General features: G+C 32.2%; 2 protein-coding genes across 6 annotated transcripts; one reads left to right on the forward strand and one right to left on the reverse strand.

The window, feature by feature from the left end:
- Nucleotides 1–7901: 7901 nt before the first annotated feature.
- LOC107916908 (putative anthocyanidin reductase) lies at nucleotides 7902–10984 on the forward strand. Of its 2 annotated transcripts, none has more exons than XM_016846280.2 (6): nucleotides 7902–8137; nucleotides 9298–9465; nucleotides 9554–9771; nucleotides 9878–10037; nucleotides 10136–10258; nucleotides 10432–10984. In XM_016846280.2, exons 1-6 carry the CDS (start codon nucleotides 7981–7983, stop codon nucleotides 10485–10487), a joined length of 882 nt encoding a protein of 293 aa, XP_016701769.1. In that variant the 5' UTR covers nucleotides 7902–7980; the 3' UTR covers nucleotides 10488–10984. The 2 variants fall into 2 exon arrangements, with proteins under 2 accessions (XP_016701769.1, XP_016701768.1); XM_016846279.2 differs by having other exon boundaries at nucleotides 7909–8137; nucleotides 10136–10346.
- A 1694-nt stretch (nucleotides 10985–12678) lies between these two features.
- LOC107917940 (uncharacterized) lies at nucleotides 12679–15095 on the reverse strand. Of its 4 annotated transcripts, none has more exons than XM_016847369.2 (3): nucleotides 14951–15095; nucleotides 13954–14814; nucleotides 12679–13543 (listed from the first exon to the last, which is right to left on the reverse strand). In XM_016847369.2, the coding sequence occupies exons 2-3, from the start codon at nucleotides 14615–14617 to the stop codon at nucleotides 12912–12914; spliced, it is 1296 nt and encodes a 431-aa protein (XP_016702858.1). In that variant the 5' UTR covers nucleotides 14618–14814; nucleotides 14951–15095; the 3' UTR covers nucleotides 12679–12911. The 4 variants fall into 4 exon arrangements, with proteins under 4 accessions (XP_016702858.1, XP_016702860.1, XP_016702856.1 ...); XM_016847371.2 differs by having other exon boundaries at nucleotides 13954–14845; nucleotides 14951–15084; XM_016847367.2 differs by having other exon boundaries at nucleotides 14926–15084.
- Between the last annotated feature and the right edge of the window lie 5370 nt (nucleotides 15096–20465).

Raw genomic sequence — 20465 nt, forward strand, 5'->3', positions numbered from 1 at the left:
GATTGGCAACGATTGAAATAATAAGCAACTTGTATGTATAAGAGTAATGATGATATTCCTATGTTTTATAAATAGTGGTTGTTACGGTCTCACGATGGAAGTTTGAATTTGGAGTTCAAGCTATTGTACGTTGGTATCATGTGAGTGTTTACTCTATCTCTTGCATGAATACTATTCATACTGAAGTAGGCTGATAAAAAAGTGATCGAACTAGGAATCCTAAACCATGAAATATATAGTATGTACAAGATAGGAAGTATGTATATGTTTGAAAAATATGTTATGAGATATGTAAGTGTTCTGATTGGGTATAAGTTACTGATGTAAAAGGTCGAATCTAGATTATGTAAATGCATGAAGAGTCTATGTTTGTTCGCTGCGGTGTGTCTAATAGAGCCCGTCAAGACTAAAAACATGAATTCTGATATAAACTCTGAAGGAAAAATCTGTAGTTATGACGTCCTCTAAATAAGAATTAAGGAATGACGATTATCCAATGAGGTTTTCTTCATGTCCCAAGATGATGATGGGAAAACCTCACATAATGTGAGTTTAGACAAATCCATATAGTAAAAATGACAATTAAGAATAGCCTTTATGGTGAATTATGAAAAGAATATACTTTGTGGCGAACTCCGAAAAGAATAGCCTCTGTGGCGAACCATGAAAAGAATAGCCTATGTACCGAACTGTAAAAATAATAGCCTGTGAGGCAAACTCTGAAAAGAATAGCTTGTGTGGCGAACTCTGAAAGGGATGCCTTTGTGGCAAATTCTAAATGGATCGCCCTAGTAAAATGTTTTATTTGATTGTTTGTATGGTGTATTCTGCTCAGTCTATGTGGCGTGAACTGTCAAGAATATCTGGTAAGCTATGAATCTGAATGTTTGTTTCTATGGTAAGATATGAGTAAGTTCTAGTAGTTCTGTAACAAGTATAACCAAGATAAGGTATTGATATACTCTGGAATAAGAGTTGAAGAAAGTTTCAAGGGTTTTCCATGAAAAAGATATGTGTATTGGTTTGTCAAAAAGGGTATATATTCTGATGATCTATAAGTATAAAAAGTAAGAGGGTATCACATCTTCTTCTAAATTATTTTAAATCTGAGTTAATATAATTTTGAATTATGAAATTATGTTAAAGCATGATACAGAGTTCATCTGGATGTTATACGCAGTGAATTATCACTATGGATATGTGTACAGAACTAGATCAAGATATGTCTGAGTGTGAATCATTAGTAGGAATTTTCTTTGAATTTTGGGATGCGACACGGTCTGCACTCACCACGATAATTCACAGGCTGTTAGTGTTATAAGTAGATACATGGTTAGACCCAAAATATTACACTGGGAAGTAGTTAAGTGGATTCTCAAGTATTTGAGGGGCACATCCAATATTTGTTTGGAATTCGAGAGAAGTTCAGAGGGTTTAGTTTGTAACGCCCTCAACCCGACCCGATATTCCGGGTCTAAATCTTGAGTGTTTTTACACAATTCACTTAACAAAATTACTAAACATCCTTCTTATACTTTTAACTCAAGACATTTTCCTTAATATTTACCATAATTCATTATTAAAGAAACAAGGAAACATTTTTAAACATCATACATCATATCTATAAAAATTTATCACAATACATAAGTTTAATAAAATAGACTCATATGGCATAATCCTACAATATGCCACTTGTCCAAAAGGTCCGCTATATGCATAGTATTCCTCGTTTGCCATTTTTCTGGCATACTTCTAACTTATCCCTCTCGGTGAACAAACTTAAATAGCAACACCTGAAATATAAACTGTAACACCCCAAATCCAGCCTAGATGTTATGGTTAAATATGGAGAAGTTACATTAACTCGGTTAAAAAACTAAAAATCTAGCTTACAAATCTTGTGATCTGAAATCTTAATTTAGCTAAGCTCATACGAGTTTCAGGAAATTTTCAAGTTTGAAAACACCTATTTCACAGCATGATCTCTTAAACATTTACTTATAAAAATAACAGAAACTTTTAGAAATTTCACTCTAACTTTAGCAAAAAAATGATTTGAAAATATTAACTTTTGGCAAAACTTTTACATTGTGATTTAGAAAAAAAAAACCTCATAAGCAGAATTTACTCATTTTACAAAAAAACATTTAGTTTGATGCATAATTTTGCAGCGGTTATTTTAAGAGATTTTAAGTTTTGAAAACTGAATTCCAATTTTTCAAATTCATATAATTTTACAGTTTTATATTTAAGAACACCCAAAAAACGACGAACAAATCAAAACCCAAAAACAAAACCAAATCTAAAATTTAGTCCAAAAATCAAAAGTCCAAAAGTTTTAATTAAAATAACTCGAACCATCTGATGTGGAAAGCCAATCCAAGCTCCCGCAAGTCGTCTGATCCTAAGTATGAAGATCACCTGAAATGTATTAAACAAATGAGTGAGCTAGAAGCTCAATGTGTGACTCAGCCCATAAACAAAATTTTTATTTATAACATGCACATATACGAATATCATATCAGAATGTCATATTACCAGAAACATATATCATATCAAAATGTCGTATTTCCAGAAACATATGCTAGATTAGAATGTCATATTTTCATAAACATATATTTGATCAGAATGTCATATCAAATCAAAACAAATCCTACCTCCATCCACTACACACCAACTCCGTCAAACCAATCACACCAAATAGGACTACAAGAGTCCATCCATCCAATCACATTGGGTCTTGGTGGTATACCACTCATAATGGTGTTGCTGAGCTACCAAACAAATATTGGGGTTTAACCACTAGAATTGCAGTAATACTGCCAGAAAACACTTCCTCCATCATATCAACCCACCTAATGCACATGCATAATCGTAATAACATACATAAATATCACATTAAAGGTATGACATGCATACCTAAACATACTTTTTTACATATCATAACATATCATATTGCTTATACTAACAATTATTTTACATATAGGTGTCATTAATGTTCTTACACATAATTATGCTTTCAAAGTTATCAGAACATAGATCGTACATAAGTTTTTCACCTACCTTAACTACATCACAAATTGACACATATTGACAAATGTTACATTTCGAGTCTTATTGAAGTTAAATGGACCCCACGAATAGTCTAATTACAAATAGACTTGATCATGGGTCGGGCCGCCCGGCCCAACCCGAAGGCCCGTCCAAAATTTGGGAGGGTTTGGGCAAAATTATAGGCCCAAAAAATGGGCTTGGGCAAAAAAATAAGATCCGTTTAAAAAATGAGCCAGGCCTCGGGTAAGGCTTTTTTGGCCCGAGCCCAGCCCGGCCCGACCCGAATACACTAAAAGAAAAAATCTTCTTTTTTTAATATTATTTTCTTGTTGTTTTCTCCCTATTTTGCTACCATTTTACAATTATGTTGCTACCATTTTTAATAAAATTTATTTTATTGTTAATTTTGTTATTATTTTAAAGACATTTGTTAATTTTGTTATTATTTTAGATACATTTGATTGTTAAATTGCATCTATCTTAGTGTTATTTAAGTATATATTTTTTTAAATTTATTTTCAATTTGTTGGAAAATATTTATTTTGATATTTTAGTATTTTTGATGCATTATATATATTTTAAATTATATAAAAAATAGTATAAAAATTAATATGGGTGAACTCGGTCAGGCTTGGGCAAAATTTTATGCCCATTTTTTAGGTCGGGCTGAGCTAGGCCCGGGCCTAGAAAACAGGCCTAAAATTTTAGTTGAGCCCGGCCCGACTCGGTCCATACTCACCTTTAATTATAAATTTTAATGTCAAACGGGCCTAGGTGAAATTTCCCACACTGCCCAACAAGCTAGCCCGTATGGCCTATACGGCATGACAAGCCAACCTATGTTGCCCACAAGACCTATTTATTCAGACTGTTTAATCACATACGTCTGTGTACTCCACACAGCCTACCTAAATTGCCCGTGTAATCACACACGCCCATGTGATCCACATGACTGACCACATGCTCTTGTGGTGTACACGGACTGTCACATGGCCAGCCACACGGTCGTTTGACGTAATACAATTTTGAAACAACCATTATTTTTCAGTTTTTTTCGAGTTCTAGACGAGTTTTCGGGTTAGTTTCACACATCTGATGATAATTCTGATAACCCACAGAAATCGCACACCCCAAATCCTACATACGACATTAAATCACATCGATTAAAAACTAAGTATCAATATCGAAATAAGTATTTGACACAAAAGTAATTAATGAATAGCCCTCAACTTTGATGTTTGGTCACTTACTCTTGCAAATAAAAGTAGTTCTAAACCATACTTAGCTCGCTGACAAATTCTTAGCTCCATAATAGTCGCCTAACAAATTCATAGAAACTTATCAGAACCAATTCAATCCAAATAGTCAACTCTCCCTCTTACCTCATCACGAAAAGAGAACAATACCAAATCTTTACTAAACGAATACTAACACTTAGCTAAAATAGAACAGCAAATCGATGAAGAATTGACAACACGAATAGACAGAGAGGACCGTAAAGAAAACAAAAATCAATAGAAGGGTGACAACAAATAATAGAGGTGATTAGTAAAGATGTAAGAAAAATCTAAAAGAAAACAATAGGGGAAAAATTGGAAGAGAGGGAAAAAGGAAAAACTATGGCAACAAAAGAAAAAAATGGAAAACGTGAAAGCTATGGGGAAAATGGACGACAAAATTGGGAAAAAGAGAGAAAGAGAGTGGGAGAAATTTTAGGAGATAATCTCTCCTATACTTTGGTTTTAAAAACTACCCATTAACTTCCTCTAAGTCCTATAATTATCCAAATCAGATTATTTTATTTAGAGTTTAAAACAAAAATAAACTCCATAGAAGGAGAGCAAATATATAATGAGAAAAAAAGGGGAAATAATTGAGTGAAGAGATGAGAAGAGAAGAGAGAAAAAAGAGGTGGTAAAAGGTGATAGAGACGGTGGCTTTAAAAGGTGGTAGTGGCTAAGAGGGGCGGTGCAAGGGTGGTTCAAAGGTGGAGGAGTGGCGTATGGTGGTGGTATAGATGATGGACATACAACATAAAAGAAAAGAAGCAAAAAAGTGGTAGAGAACAACCAAATAGGGGCAACACAAAGTGGATGATAGGGAGGAGAAAAGAGAGAAAATATAGAGTTTTACAAAATGAAAACAAAAAAAAAAGTACATAGGCTACAAGAATTGGACGGGCTAGCTTACAATTGGAAAGAAAGGGAGACAAGGGAGTGAAAAGTGGATCAATGAGGGGGACAAAAGAAGTGGAAAAAGAAATAATAAGGGAAAGTGGATCAATATAAGGGAGGAAAGAATCTTCCTTATAATGCAACTAGGAAGGGACAATAATGGGGTGTTTGACCAAGAATTTAATTGCAAAAATCTGTAAAAAAAAATAAGGTGGAGTGTGAAATTAAACTTGGTCCACTTGGAAACTTAACTTCTTTTTCAAGCACTAGACTAAAATGCTCGCTTGATCAAGAATTGTCAATAATTAAATTTAAATTGGGTGTGACAACTCTACAGTCTTTAAAATAATTTTGTCCTTAAAATTTACATGATCAGAATAGATGGGGATATTGTCGACAAATTGAGTATTCAGGTTCCCAAGTATCTTCTTTAGTTCCATTATTTTTCCATAACATTTTTTCCATTAGAATCTATTTTTCCTTAATACCTTAACCTTATGATCCAAGATTTGGACTGGCTCCTCATCAAACGATAAATCTCGTCTCACCTCGATCTTCTCAATTGAAACCAACGAGATGATCAGATCGGTATTGCCTCAGTATAGAAACAGGGTACACGTAATGGATACAGTCCAGTTTCGGAGGTAACTCCAACTTATGGTCCAATACTCTTAAGGATTCTATAAGGTCCAATAAATATTGGCCTTAACTTGCCCTTCCGACCAAGTCTCTAAACCTTCTTTCACGATGATACCTTAAGGATTACCTGATCCCTAACACTGAACTCTATATATTTCCTCCTCAAATTAACGTAGGATTTTGTCGATCCGATGCCGCTCTCAATCTATCCTGAATCAACTTAACAATACTTTCAATCTCTTGAAGTAAATTTAGACTGAACACTTTTCTATCACCTAACTTGGTCCAACAAAGAGGTGTCCTACACCTATGACCATAAAATGCCTCATAAGGTGTCATTTGAATGCTCGATTGAAAGCTAGTATTATATGCAAACTCTAATAACGACAAATGCTCCTCCCAATTGTAACACCCCAAAATAGGGCATAGGAGTTTTATGCGTATTTTAGAAATATTAGCTTATATATGCTCGAAATTTTGTAAAGTTAGTATTCGATAATGTTTTCGACAATGGCTATTAGGAAATTAAGTCAATTTTTGAAAATGAGTTTTAAATACCTTTAATTTTGAAAATAGGACTGTGTAAAAGAGTTAAAATTGAGAGCTTTTTTGAAGCAATTTACCCAGAATTTTAAAATCAATCTAAAAACCATCCATTCTCCAAACTAGTTCATGATAGAAACTTTCCCCCATTGTGTTCTTGTCGTCCCTTTGTTTCCTTTACCCTCCCAATCAATTTTTACTTCCAAATCCAAATTACTTTTGATTTCCAATATCATTTGAAGTAAAAATCTCCATTGAAACCAAGAAAACATCCAAAAATCTATTTAATTTCATCATCTTCTTCAAGAATGGATTTTCCAGAATTTCGCCAAAGTTCGTTTTTCTTGCATTGAAGTTAACCAATCATCTTCCTAATAGTTTTAAATGTTATCTAGACTTTTAATTGCATTTCTAGCCATTAAAATGCATGTTTCAGATAAAAGCAAAAAATTGGGTTGTTAATAGTGAATTTCGGGTTTGTAGATTGAAACTTGGTTTTAAAGTGTTTTTCAACATATTTTAACATAATTAGAAGGTTTTTAAAGTTACTTTGAAGTTTCATTAAGAGTTTACCGTGTTTTTATTGAATTTTCATTATTATGGTTAAAACTTGTCGAGAAATTTAGATACCTTGAAAAGTGTAGTTTTGTGTAGTTTAAAGATTGGGAATTAGTCGTAGATGAATGTAACTCTTTTCTTACTAAAAGATTAAATGTAGACTGAGTTATTCGAATTTTAAGTTTGTCATGCTAAATGTTTCAGTTAGAAGAGAATGTAGCTTAAGGTTTATGTTTGTGATTGTTTAGGGTAAGTTATTAACATATTGTTAATTGAATATTTGTATGGTTTGTCTTGTTGAAGTGTTGGAGTCAATAAAACATTCGACGAGTAGAAACAAAGGGAAAGAAAAAAAAGCTTGCCTAAGCTTTCGGTTTTTAATGAGAGCTGATTTTCAATTAATGTTTTGGAAGAGTTGCTCATAGATAATTTATTAGGTAATTAAGAATTTAGAGGTAGCCTAAACCTCAAAACTTTTATTAAAAACCCATGTTTTGGTCCATTATTGAGTGACACGTCGAATACAAGCCTCGAAATTCAACTTTATTTCTCTTAGAGCTTCACCTTACAATTAGTGGTCCAAATCAAAATTGAATCCATCATTTTTCTATCGCAAGTTATTTTGGAATTCTGTTCTTCCCGTTTTGGAAAAGTCCATTATCGCAAGTACTTTTTCCCCAGTGCTAACCTTTTAGGTTAAAAAGTAACGAAAAACTCACATGCATGCTATTTTCAAGTAAAGAAAAAAAATAATTATTTGTATTATTTTGTTATTAAATAGTCATTTAGAGTTTTGCATCAATCAAGAAATATTTAAATACACGATGCTTTGTGAGTTTCTATACAGAAAAGGCACCACATTATGGCGATTTAATATAATAAACACATGGCAAGTTGTTACATTAACTCTTAATTATTATTTTAATATAAAGTCAAAGAAACAAAATAAAAATTTATAATTTTCCATAAATTGGTTTTCAGTGGGGGATGTTGGCTTTGATATAGAGGGAGGATGGAGGGTTATTTTAGTGCTCCGGCGGAGGAGAAGACGGAAGTGGCGGCGTCTCCTACGTGTTGCGTCACCGGCGCCACCGGTTACATCGGGTCATGGTTGGTGAAGCTTCTTCTTGAAAGAGGTTATAAAGTTCATGCCACAGTGAGAAATCCAGGTTTCTTACATCTTATTTCTTCAATATTTACATGCAATATTAAGAATTAAATCGAAGGCTATAAGAGAGAATTAAATTATTTGGAGAAAAATCTTAAACATGCATGCATGTTTATTTGTTATGAATCACTTTAAATATACATATAATTAGTAATCAAGTTATGTTATATATTTGTTTCCATTTAATGTAACAATAATTCACTTTCCAAGGTTTCATTTGGAATTGGATTTGAGCAATCTCTTATTACTCTTCAACTTGCTGGAGTAGTTTTTTTTTTTTTTTTTTATAAAAAAAAAGATATAAGTAAAAATTTAGACCCCTTAGTCTCCTAGTATGAACAGATCTAGCAAGCTAGTCAGCAATTAAGTTTTCTAATATACTGTATTTTGACTGCTCTATCTTCCTCAAGATAAGATGAATTTTCCTAATTAAGGAAGAGTTAGAACTCCCTGAAGAATCCTCCAAGATAACATTAATAGCTTCAATACTATCGGTTTGGATTAGGATTTTTTCAAAACGTCTATCCAGAATAAGGCTCAGCCCATCAAGGATTCCCCAAAGCTCTGCCTCCAAAACGGTACAATTGCCCAAATATATAGCAAATCTAATGATCCACTCACTATTATGGTCTCTTACACAACCACCATCAGCAGCGAAGCTTTCATCAAACCTCTCCGAACAATCTATGCTCAAATTCACCCAACTGTTAGGTTAAGGCCAACTGTAAAAATGGCTTCCTGCTTTATGAGATGAGATCCTCAAAGTGGAGGAATACTGCCCAATTGAATGAGATTTTGATAATCTCATCAACACTTCATGTGATGCCTTGAAAAATGAACAGATTCCGATTCTTCGATTAAGTCTGTTTATGCATGATTTTGTACTTTATTATTTTTTGAGTTACTTAAGTGTATCAAGACTTGATAAATTAAGCTATCCGAGTTTCACTTGACAAAAACTAAGATGATTTTAAGTATTTTTCTCTTTTTTTTTAATTTAACTTGAATAGATTATGAGCACAATTTTTTATTTTTTTTAAGACTTCTAAATCATCCATTACACCCCCAAAAAAAATGTAGTAATAGGATTAAATCAGAACCTGGCTTGTTTTGTTGATTGGTTTATAGTAAAACCTAAAATGAAGCCTAATTAAATCTCAGAAAAGGCTTTACATCTATTACAACTATGGAATGGAGGTGACCGACTGAGATTATTCAAAGCTGATTTGCTCGAAGAAGGGAGCTTTGATGAAGCTGTCAAGGGCTGCAACGGTGTATTTCATGTGGCAGCTTCAATGGAATTCGATGCCAATACAAACGAAAATATTGGTAAATTCTGCATTACCTTCAAGCATCATGTAACTTATATCAGTTATTTCAAAGCATTTTCATTCACAATTTTACTTGATTTTTGAAGAATCATACGTTAGATCAAACATTATTGACCCTGCAATCAAAGGCACTGAAAACCTCCTCAAATCTTGCTTGAAATCCAAGACAGTGAAAAGGGTTGTTTTCACATCCTCCATAAGTACTATCACTGCCAAAGACAGCAATGGAAATTGGAGATCTGTTGTGGATGAATCTTGCCAGACCACAATTGATCATGTCTTGAATGCAAAAGCAAGTGGATGGGTACAAAGCATTCTGCTTCATCTTCTATTCTACCTATGCTCCAACCAATTAGTTCGTTTTGCAATGGAACTTAAATATGTATATATATATTCCTGGTATTCAACAGGTTTATGTGCTCTCCAAGCTTTTGACTGAAGAAGCAGCATTCAAGTTTGCAAACGAGAATGCTATTGACCTTGTTTCAGTGATAACCACGACTGTAGCCGGTCCTTTCCTCACAACCACCATTCCCTCAAGCATTCAAGTGCTCTTGTCACCAATCACAGGTTACCAGCAAAATGCTAGCATATAGGCGACCTAAAATGTCATATCATATAGGTTATCTACACTTTGGTTTATTAGCTAAATGTTTGTTTTCATATAGGTGATCCCAAGTACTTGTCAATAGTGTCTGCTGTAAACGCAAGAATGGGGTCGATAGCTTTAGTCCACATTGAAGATATATGCAGTGCCCACATTTTTCTAATGGAGCATGACAAAGCAGAAGGTAAATATATATGCTGTGCCTGCAGCTCTCCCATGTATGAACTGATTAATCACCTTGCTCAAGAGAATCCGAGCTTAGATATTCAGAGGTAAGGTTGTACATGAAGGTATATTGGGTTGTTCTGAAATTCGGTAATCTGATTGGTTTCCCCTTTGGTTTTTCTATGTTCCTAGGTTGGAGGCTGGGGAAAAAAGTACAAAACTTCCAGAGATTTCTTCAAGGAAGTTAAAAGATTTAGGCTTCACTTACAAGAATGGAATAGAAGATATAATTCATCAAACAATCACCACATGTGTAGATTATGGGTTTCTGAAGATCTAGAGGCATATGTTTTGTTCCTACTTTCCTAGCATCCTAGTAATCAAAGTTCATAGCATTTATTAATGAAAGTGACAATGCAGACCTAGTTTACTGAAACATGACCGTGTCATGCGGCATTAAACAGATCGAACGGCGTCTATTGCGGCACCAAACTTGCCCTGTATTCTTATACCAGATTTAGTCTAACTTATTGTCAAAATGGCAATTAATTGAGATGCAAAGAAATCATACACATGGACTGATGAAGGCTAAGTAGTCTAAAACACAAATTTCTGAGGGAACTTGAGACTTGGGCCCCAAAAAATAAATATAGGGACATGTATTTGCTTCTTGGTACCATTCAACTTTCCATTGGATTGGAAATTGTTGCAGAATGTATACATAATCTACATATTTAATGCAAAAGCTAATTCTTCAACTAACTCAACCAACTTCTTTCCATTAATGGTCCAGGGTTGGTTATAAGATTATTCTATCCCACTTTGCTTGATTTGGGACCATTTCTAGGCTAACTTCAATTTTCTTACCAATGACAAAAGTAGCTTCAAGGGATCACATTTGTATCCAAATGGTATTATGAACTCAAAACACCCAGCTTGCCATAAAATGAACTCTAAAGTTGTGCATTTTTTTTAATCCTGTTGAGCCAATAACTAGCCATGCCATTGCAGTCAAACAAAAGAACGGCCACCTTTTAACATGGTTAGTTGATTCCTGGAAGCAGAAGCTAAGGGAGTAGTAATTAAACCTATGTAGCTTCGACTCTTTATCGATACTCATAATATTCGGATATGTATACAAGGATATAATCTTCTAATGATCCTGCAAATACATAGCATAACTTATTCTAAGTTTAAATGTTCATAGACTAAACTTGATTCTAGTAGGGCTATTTGGATTTTTCTTGAGTGATGATTTCAAAGTAGTTTTTCTAATAATTACTCCTGAAACAGAAAATATTGACAGTACAAAATCTGAATGAATAATAAATTTTAGTTTAACCTATCAAAAAATATTGACTTCAACTGCGAATAGCTCAGGAAGGTGACAGCCCACATGATGATGAAGAGTCTAAATCAGTTCTGGAATTGGAGTTCAATTTTAAAATGGAGGAAATAAATATCTTCCATTTGTTTTCATCTGCTTCCAAACTACCCCCAATCCAATATTTAAGACATTATTTAATGGAATTCGATGTCTAGAATTTATGTTCTTTCTCTTCTTTTCTTTTTTTAAGAGAAGAGAGAAGAGGGTTTGCATTCATTTATGAGATGCATGTGCCAGAGAGCTTTTAAAAGCTGTACTGATGTTGCAGTAAGAAGATGACATAATTAAAATCCATACTCATATAGAAGCTGTAAAAAAATGCTTCCAAGTAACCAGTAAAATTTATAGTTTCAAATTCAAGAGAGGGAAACAAAGAAGGGTGTTTATTTTTTTACAGACGGTGACATTCAAATCTTAAAACCAATGTAATTAAAATTAGGATTGCAAGACCATGTCTAAGATGCAGTCTTTTCAAGGTATTTGTCCTGTTGGAATGGATTAAAAAATTATTTGAGCCTTACCTTGTCCAGCCAGGACCACATGTCTATTCGTGTTTTGATGGTAGCTAGTGGACATTAACATTCATTATTATTTTTTGTTCATTGTTTTTCCTAAGAGAGCCATACCAGAAAACACTAAAACATGCTTAGAAGAGTTCCATGTTCTTAAATCACTAATTTCCATTGAGTTTGAATCTAAACATGGTCCATGCTTCATTAATTAATAAACTTGTCCCTTACATGTTTCTTGAGTGGATTTACAACTTTATAAAATGAAATCAACAAGACAACAATTTAACTTTATCTCTAACCCCTATGATATACACACACAGACATATGTAAGCAATCATGTAACTGGTTGGAATGCTTAATCAATAATCAAATTATTGTACCTTTTTCAAAAGAGAGGGAAAACAAAAAGATTCCATTGATTACAGAATTATATCTATCTTTCAAATCCTGGATTTGTCTCTATATATGTCCATATCTGGATCTCTTATCCAAAAGGCTGACAAAGGTATCATTAAGTGCATATATTTGAAAAAACTGTAATGAAGCTTGAAATATTCAATCATGGTTGATGAAATATAAATTTTTCCACACATTTTTCATCTACAATACAGTTCCTAAACACAAAAGAAGCAATATAATTGCATGAAAAACCAGAACATATCAGCAATTAACAAGAATATTGCAAGAAGAATGAGAATTCTTTCCAAAAAAGAAAAACTCTACCAAGGAAAAAGGGATTCACATAACTTTCATAAAGTCACAACTTGTGTCTTCTAAGGTTTGCAGATTACCACAAAACAAGGAAGTAGAGCTCTGGGATTGAGCAGATAAAGTTCTTCGATGTTCGAATACAGACCGACTTTCCCGGCCAATGAATCAAACCCGGTTTGGCCTGCCATTTCTTGTATATTCTCCAAAGGTCTATGAACTCGTCCAGCTATTACTCTGCAAACTATTAAAGCTTTCCTTATAGATGGATCGTCTTCGAGAATTTGAATGGACTCGAAAGCTCGTCCACTTGTGGAAGTTGTAAAAACACCAAGTCCTTCCTTGAGCTCTTTCTTGGCAGAGAAGCCATTCCTAATAATTCGACATACACAACATTTTTCGGATATACAAAGACTTGAGGAGCCATTTAGACCAAGAGAACATGCCACGGTTGTGCCATAGAACCTCAAGAGCTCATTTCCATCAGCAATGCACCGAGGATGTTTCTTGGGAAGTTTGCTTGCTTTAATCTTCACCATTTCTCTATAATCTTCGAATCGAGCCAGAGTCTTTTGCATGTTGTGGACCTTCAAAACCCTTTCAATCCGGCCACAATGGTTCTCAGACTTTAACCAACTTGTTCGGCATATGATTTCAACAATCTTCCTAGATGAGTCGCCTTCCACAAGTTCAGTAACTGCCAAAGATGGAGAATGTTTAACAACTGATAATGAAAAGTTAATTATGAAAACAAAACCCCACACTGGATCTTATCTGCTTGAATTTTTTTTGAAGAAAGTATGGCCATATCCAATCAAATTACCAACAACAAAAAAAGGGCATTTAAACTTGGATCTTGTAACCAAAATATGTGCAGAAAATTTAAACTATATCTGGGTTTTTCTCCAGGTTTGGATAAGTCTACAAACATGGCTAGAAAAATAAAGCTAGGATGTGTGGTCAGAGGAAAGTGGATGATAAAAAGTACCAAGAAGATAAGAAAACAATGGAGGAAAAGCAAAGAAGAGATTTTACGATAAATGGAAAGGTTGCATCTTTGAAGAAATTGAGAGAAAAAACAAAAATGGAATCCAAAAAAGAAATTACCAGCATGCTTAGATAGATGGTGAGTTTCAGCAGCTTCCCATTTGTTGAATTGTTCTCCACATTTGTGACAAGTGACTGTAGAACTTCCATTAGAGTCTGCGTCAAGTGGAACTCTATTGCTTGAATGCCCATTTCCACCACTACCTTTCCTTTCTGATACAAGGAAAGGTGATTTCCTTGGAGGAGTAGTAGTGGAAGAATTCCTAAAAGAAGGGTTAAAATAATGCATTGTTGGGTGACCTCCAGGCCCTGGTGTTCCAGGCCTTAAAGTACCAACAAAAGTTGAGCCACCACCGCTCCCCCCGCCGCCGCCGCCGCCATTAGCATCCATGTTACCTCCATTAGTGAGACTATCTTGGAAGCCTCCAAAACCAGTGATTTTGAGCTCACACCTAGAGTTGCTAAGAATAACTTCATGGGTAATAGGGTTAAGGAACTCACTGCTCCCAATGGATCTAGGACTACAACTGGGTGGCTTCTCTAAATGTCTCTTGCTTCCATGAATGACATCCTTGAGGTTTGCTATAGACCTTGAACAACCAGACCTCCCTGCTTTCCTTGTCAATATTGTACTCAATTGCTTCCTGGTTTCTGGGTCATGAACATCTGATGGCTCTGATTTGCAGTGTAAAGATCTCTTCAATGAAAACCAAACTGTTGGCATTTTTTTTCTTTTTTTGTTCCCTCTTCCTCCTTCTTCTTCTTCTTCAAAAAAAAAAATCAACCTTTCTTCTTTAGCAATCCACCTTTACTTTTGGCCATGAAAACTTAGGTTTCTTCTAGCTTTGTATTTTTACTCGCATTGACAGCAATTTCATTACCATATTTGGAACCAAATAAACTCAACAGCTGAGAAATGTCCTGTGGAAGAAAAGCATCATCAAAAATAGAACTGCAAAACAACACCCAGATTAAATAATAAAAACAAGAATAAATAAATAAATCAATCAATCAATCGAACACTTAATGTACCATGCTGTTGTATGGTAGTTCTTACATGAAAGCTTAGCTCATCACTAACCATCATTCCATGAAAATATGTTTTTCAGCTTTTTCTGATTAATTGGTTGTCCATGTAAGAAGAGGAAAACAAGATAAAAAATAAAAATAAAAATAAAAACAATGAGCATTAGGCCAAGGATTAATAATATATTTATATATATATATAATCACACACTAAAAAGAAAAATTAAACAAATTCTATCTTTTAATGTTGAAATTTCCAAGTTGTATTTTTTTATATAATTACAATTATAAATGAAATTAAAATAAATTATTAAAATGCAAAAAAAAATACAATTAAATTTGGTCCAAATACACATGGACATGTTAAATTAAAATTAAAGTGGTTAGTGAATGGTTTTCAATCAAATTGTAGTTCTTCTTACGCTTACAACTAACAATCTAAAATATTTAGAGCTATTATGTTCACATTGTTTATCTAGAGTTGACATTATTTCTTAATGTATTATAATTATCATATATTTATAAATTAAGAAAACTAAAATAAGGTAGAGTAGTATAATTTCAATGGAAGCGGCCAATTTGAAAATTTCAAGGTTTCCAATCCAAGTCAGTGGCCCCTAATTTAATTGTAAGTGCATTGGGTATTCACTTCTACTATACATCTCGTGACTCATTTCAATTTATTTTATTAATCATTTTTTTAATAAAATCAGAATATACTTCTTTTTAACTAATCTAAATATTCCACACTATAAATAAGATAAAATTTAGGGGAATTTTTGCAATATTACATTTTTAATAATTTTTTAAAAATATTTAAAGTAGTTTTGAGATTATTTCTTTAAAATATGCTTTTTTGTAAAAGTTATTCAAATCTATCTCAATTTTAAATACTCAATTTTTTGAGGTTAAATTTTTTTTTAAAAAATTTAACTATATTTTAATCCCATGAATATCGAGGTCTATATAAAAAAAACTAATTTAATTTATTTTTGGCATATGAACTTGGCACTTCCTCCTAGATGATATTTAAGGGGAATTTGGTTCGTCGAATGTAACATTACAATCCATAATATTACATTCTAAAATGAGATTATAGTGTTTGAATTGCCATCATTCCAATCATCCTTTAATCTCAGATTACGGGATAGTGTCAAAATATTGTAATATAAGGTGTGATCACATTATGACTCATTTTTTTTAAGGTTATATTAGATTAGAGATGTAATCTTAAATTTTAGACCAATTTTTCCTTTGTTTTTATTATTTTAATCAATTTAAGTTTTTTTTCTTAAATAAAATTTAAGACTACTTAAATATTTTATTAAATAGTGAACTAGTAAATGCCATACATTACAATTACAATTACTATATTTTATTTGCACCAGTTAGCCCAACCTATTGTCATTTTCATGCCCCTCCTACTAAACCCAAATGCGATGAATTGGATACATCCACAGTTAAATTTGGTCCATGGATAAGCTTTCAAAAGTTTGCACCTTCTACATCTCAAGTATCGACTTCAACAATGTTTAATCTTGTCAAACCTTTGGCTTCACAAAGTTTTCCCAATGATTTGATTGGAGAGAAAGCATGAGGTTCAAAGTTTTGTCTACTCACTGAAAGCTGGAAATAATATAACAAAAGGTGGGAGAAAAGTTACATTTTCTTAAACAATTAGATTGTAATACGAAAACCCTTCGACTTCGTTTATAATAGTCAAGAGAGTATGTGTTTTGCAGTTGCGAAACTAGAATAATATTTTAGGGGTGGAATTAAATTTTAATTTTTTATAGTCTATATTTTTATAATTTTTAAAAAATTAAATTAAATTTTTATAATTTTAAAGAGATCAAAGTATAATTTTATTTTTATTTATTTAAAATTTTAAAAAGTTCAAATAGTAAATTTTTATTTTATGAAGGCTGAGGCTCCTGCCAGCCCTTAAATTCGTTTGTGTTTCCCCTAAACTAATGGTAGAGTAGTACAACTACCTTTTGCTTCACCTTCAATGCCTTATTGGATGAAAAAAAAAACAATCTTAGACTAAGGGTGGGTTTGGATGGGCGATTAGGTGCGGTGCGGTGCGTTTAGCTTACTTTTTGTCTCACGCTACAGTATCGCTACAGTATCTAATCTCACCGCCACCGCTATTTTTACACTAACCGCAGGTAAACGCACCGCCCATCCAAACTCACCCTAAGTTGCAGCCCAAATTAGAATACTTCTACGATATATTTGTAATAGTGCATGTATGCGAACTATTACATTTACAAATTTCCTAAATATTTTTCTTCTTTAAATATGAAGTTCGAAGTTGTCACACAAATTTATACATTTCCCCATAAATAATCAATGTAGATTCAATGGTTTTGTAATCTATTGACTTTCAATGTTTCAATCCTTGATTTTTCTAGCTATAACCTTTTTTGATGTATTCAACTGGAAGGAAACTGAAATCCAACATTTCATGGGCATATTCGAGAAATTCATGTCCTTGAGTCATATTAATATCGATGATTTGGTAACATATTGACGATTGCTATGTAAGAAGATAGTGCTTTAATGGGAGTGGATCGAATGCCCTTCCCCCCAAATCAATGTCATCTTTAGCTCAGCTTCAACGTCGGCTTCGACTTTAGGTAATTTAGTGAAATCTTTTATTTCTTCAACTTCATCATCATGACATTTCACAGAATGAATCAAATGGAGAGTACATCTTACCTGAAGTAGACGACTCGATTTTATTTTGGACTTACTTTATGGAAGACTATCTCTTACCAGAAGTTATAGGCATATTTGATGATACGCTACAACCAATTAAAATTTGCTCAATAGTGATGAATCCATCATCATCATAACTCCTGTAATACAAGCATAATCTATTCTTAAATATTAACCTCAGAAAAGATTGAGGGAATCTGTATCTAATATTGAATCATCAGGATTATTGATCGCTTGAACAATAATAAAGAAAATCCACATCCATCGTACATCTTCAAACTCCACTAATAGTTCAACTGCAAGATCACCACTTTGCCAGCGTTCAAATACCATTGTCACGACATCATCATTATTAAGAGCCACTGCATATACTAAACACCTTTTTCTACTGAACCTCACAATTTATACTTCATATTGGATGTCCTATTAGTATTTTCATTTTGGATTTTCCTGAGAAGCCTCCTTTATATGTCCACTAATGTGACATCATTCCCAAGTGTCATGTTAAAATAATCTATCCATCTGAATGAATTAAGTTGATAAATTAGATAGTTATATTATTAAACTATAACAAAATGATACTAATGTACTAAAATGACAAAAAGATTATATATATCTTTTTTATTTTTAAAATTTTTGAAAGTTGAATAAACAAAAATCAAAATTTTAATATAATAATAATAAGTAGTTAGGTGCAATGATAATACAATTACATCATTAAGGGGAGAAATTCAAACCTTCGAGATAACGTTATTGGGGGACAATTATAAACTTTAAACATAAATAGTAATAATAATAATAATGATGGGCATGCTTAGGAATGAGTATATATAATATAAGGTTATATTTGACGGAATATAACCAAGTTTTGTTATGGATTCATTTTTCATTGGAAGTAAGTAATAATATTTAGAAATATTTGGGTACATGAGAAGTAAGTCTTATCCAATTTATCTTATTATGAAAGCAATTATTTTTTTATAGTAATTATTACTTTTGCATTATAAGTTGATAAGCAGTATAGTAATTTATAGTTGGAAACTTGAAATATAATTTAACATAACATATTTCTTAACCAATTAGAGAGAACGACAGGTGACCCCAAATATGATTTTTTTTCTATTTCAAGTTGGGATTTGTTTTAATTGTTAATTAATTCATTTATCCATTTTAATAATAATTATAGGGTATATTAAATGTGATTGTGATTATAAATTTTTTTATTTGAGAATTTTGTTTTAAAAAAAAATATATTTTTAATTAAGCAGCATAATCATAAAAGAATATTAATTAATGAATAGCGTATGGAAACATTTTATCGCTCCTTTTTAGCAAATTATATTTATAATCAAATAAAAACTTTAAAACATTTATGATACATACATTCAAAATTTTATATGTATTCTATAGTCATACTATATTACTATATCAAAAAGTAATTATATAATACTGGTAATTATGAATTTTAAACGATGGACTTACTTGTAAAAAAAAAAAAAAAACTTTGGGGCTGGAAGTGAGAACTCTGAGTCCTATTGATTGAATGATTTTATGGTGACTGGTAATTAATGCTATGATGATCAAAACTATTATAAATAGGTAATTGGCTTTAGAACCATAAGAAGATGAATGTTAGATGAATACTGGTGCAATCTTAGTTGCTAATGACGCATAGTTTAGAATAATATTAATTTTATTTTAAAGGGATTTGATTTATTTTTATCTATAAATGTATAGTTTCGTTTAAGTTAGCTTTTTATTGAATAAATAAATTTAGCTATATTAAATGTTGACCCATTTTTCCTTTTTTTTTTTTGGTGTTAATTTACCTTTCTAGAAACTTTTTGTTACAGAAATCTAGAAACTTCTTTATGATAATTACTATTTACATAAAATAAAAAAAAACTACCGTTTTAGCATAATAAACATTGAAACACTTTAACTAATATAAATACAACGGTTTGGTATTGGTAATAACATTAAATTTATAAAGATTCCATTAGAATTAACAACTGTAATAATATTCATAAAAGAAAGGAAATTAAGTTGATGAATGAAATGGAGGGAGCAAAAGCAAAAGCAAATGCAGTGTTTAGAAAAGAGAGTAACTCATAATTACCTTTGGACACTAATCTCTATGCAACTTTTCGATTCCAAAACAAAAAGTTGTGAAAAAGACGCACTAAATACGAGTTTCCTTTCTACTTTTTTGGCTTTCTCACCTTCCTCTTCTATCAAACACTCCATTTCTTTTTCCTTTTTCTTTTTTAAATGAGTTTCTTTTGTTATTATTATTTTTTAAATATTACAAAAGTGTGAGGCAATTGGGAAATGCCATGGGCGTTCAAAGGGAAGTCAATGGTTAAGCGGTCGGTCTGTGTTTATGAACCCAATTTAATGCTGGCACGTGCCATTACCGTGCTTCAATTTTGCCCTACCATTGTAAACATATCAATTTTATATTATTTATGTCATCTTCCATTTTTATAAAACATTATTTTTGTTTTATGTTAAATTTGTGTTCTTTTTGTTAAATTAAATTATATGAAAATTTTTAATTTTTTAAATTATTCAAGTGAATGACATGTCACATCAATATTTAATTAATTTTTAAAATTTAAAAAATTTAAAAATATTTTAAAAGTTAAAGTCATTAAAATTATTAATAATTAATTAAATGTTGATATATCATCTATATCATGTCACGCCAACAAAGTTAACAAATATTAATTTGTCCATCAAGTTTAGGGTGATTTGACAAAAATTGTAAATTTAAAAACTAAAAAAAGACGAAAAAAATTAAATAAAAGACTAAAATACAT

Source organism: Gossypium hirsutum, chromosome A01, assembly GCF_007990345.1.
Source record: "Gossypium hirsutum isolate 1008001.06 chromosome A01, Gossypium_hirsutum_v2.1, whole genome shotgun sequence".
Lineage (NCBI taxonomy): Eukaryota > Viridiplantae > Streptophyta > Magnoliopsida > Malvales > Malvaceae > Gossypium > Gossypium hirsutum.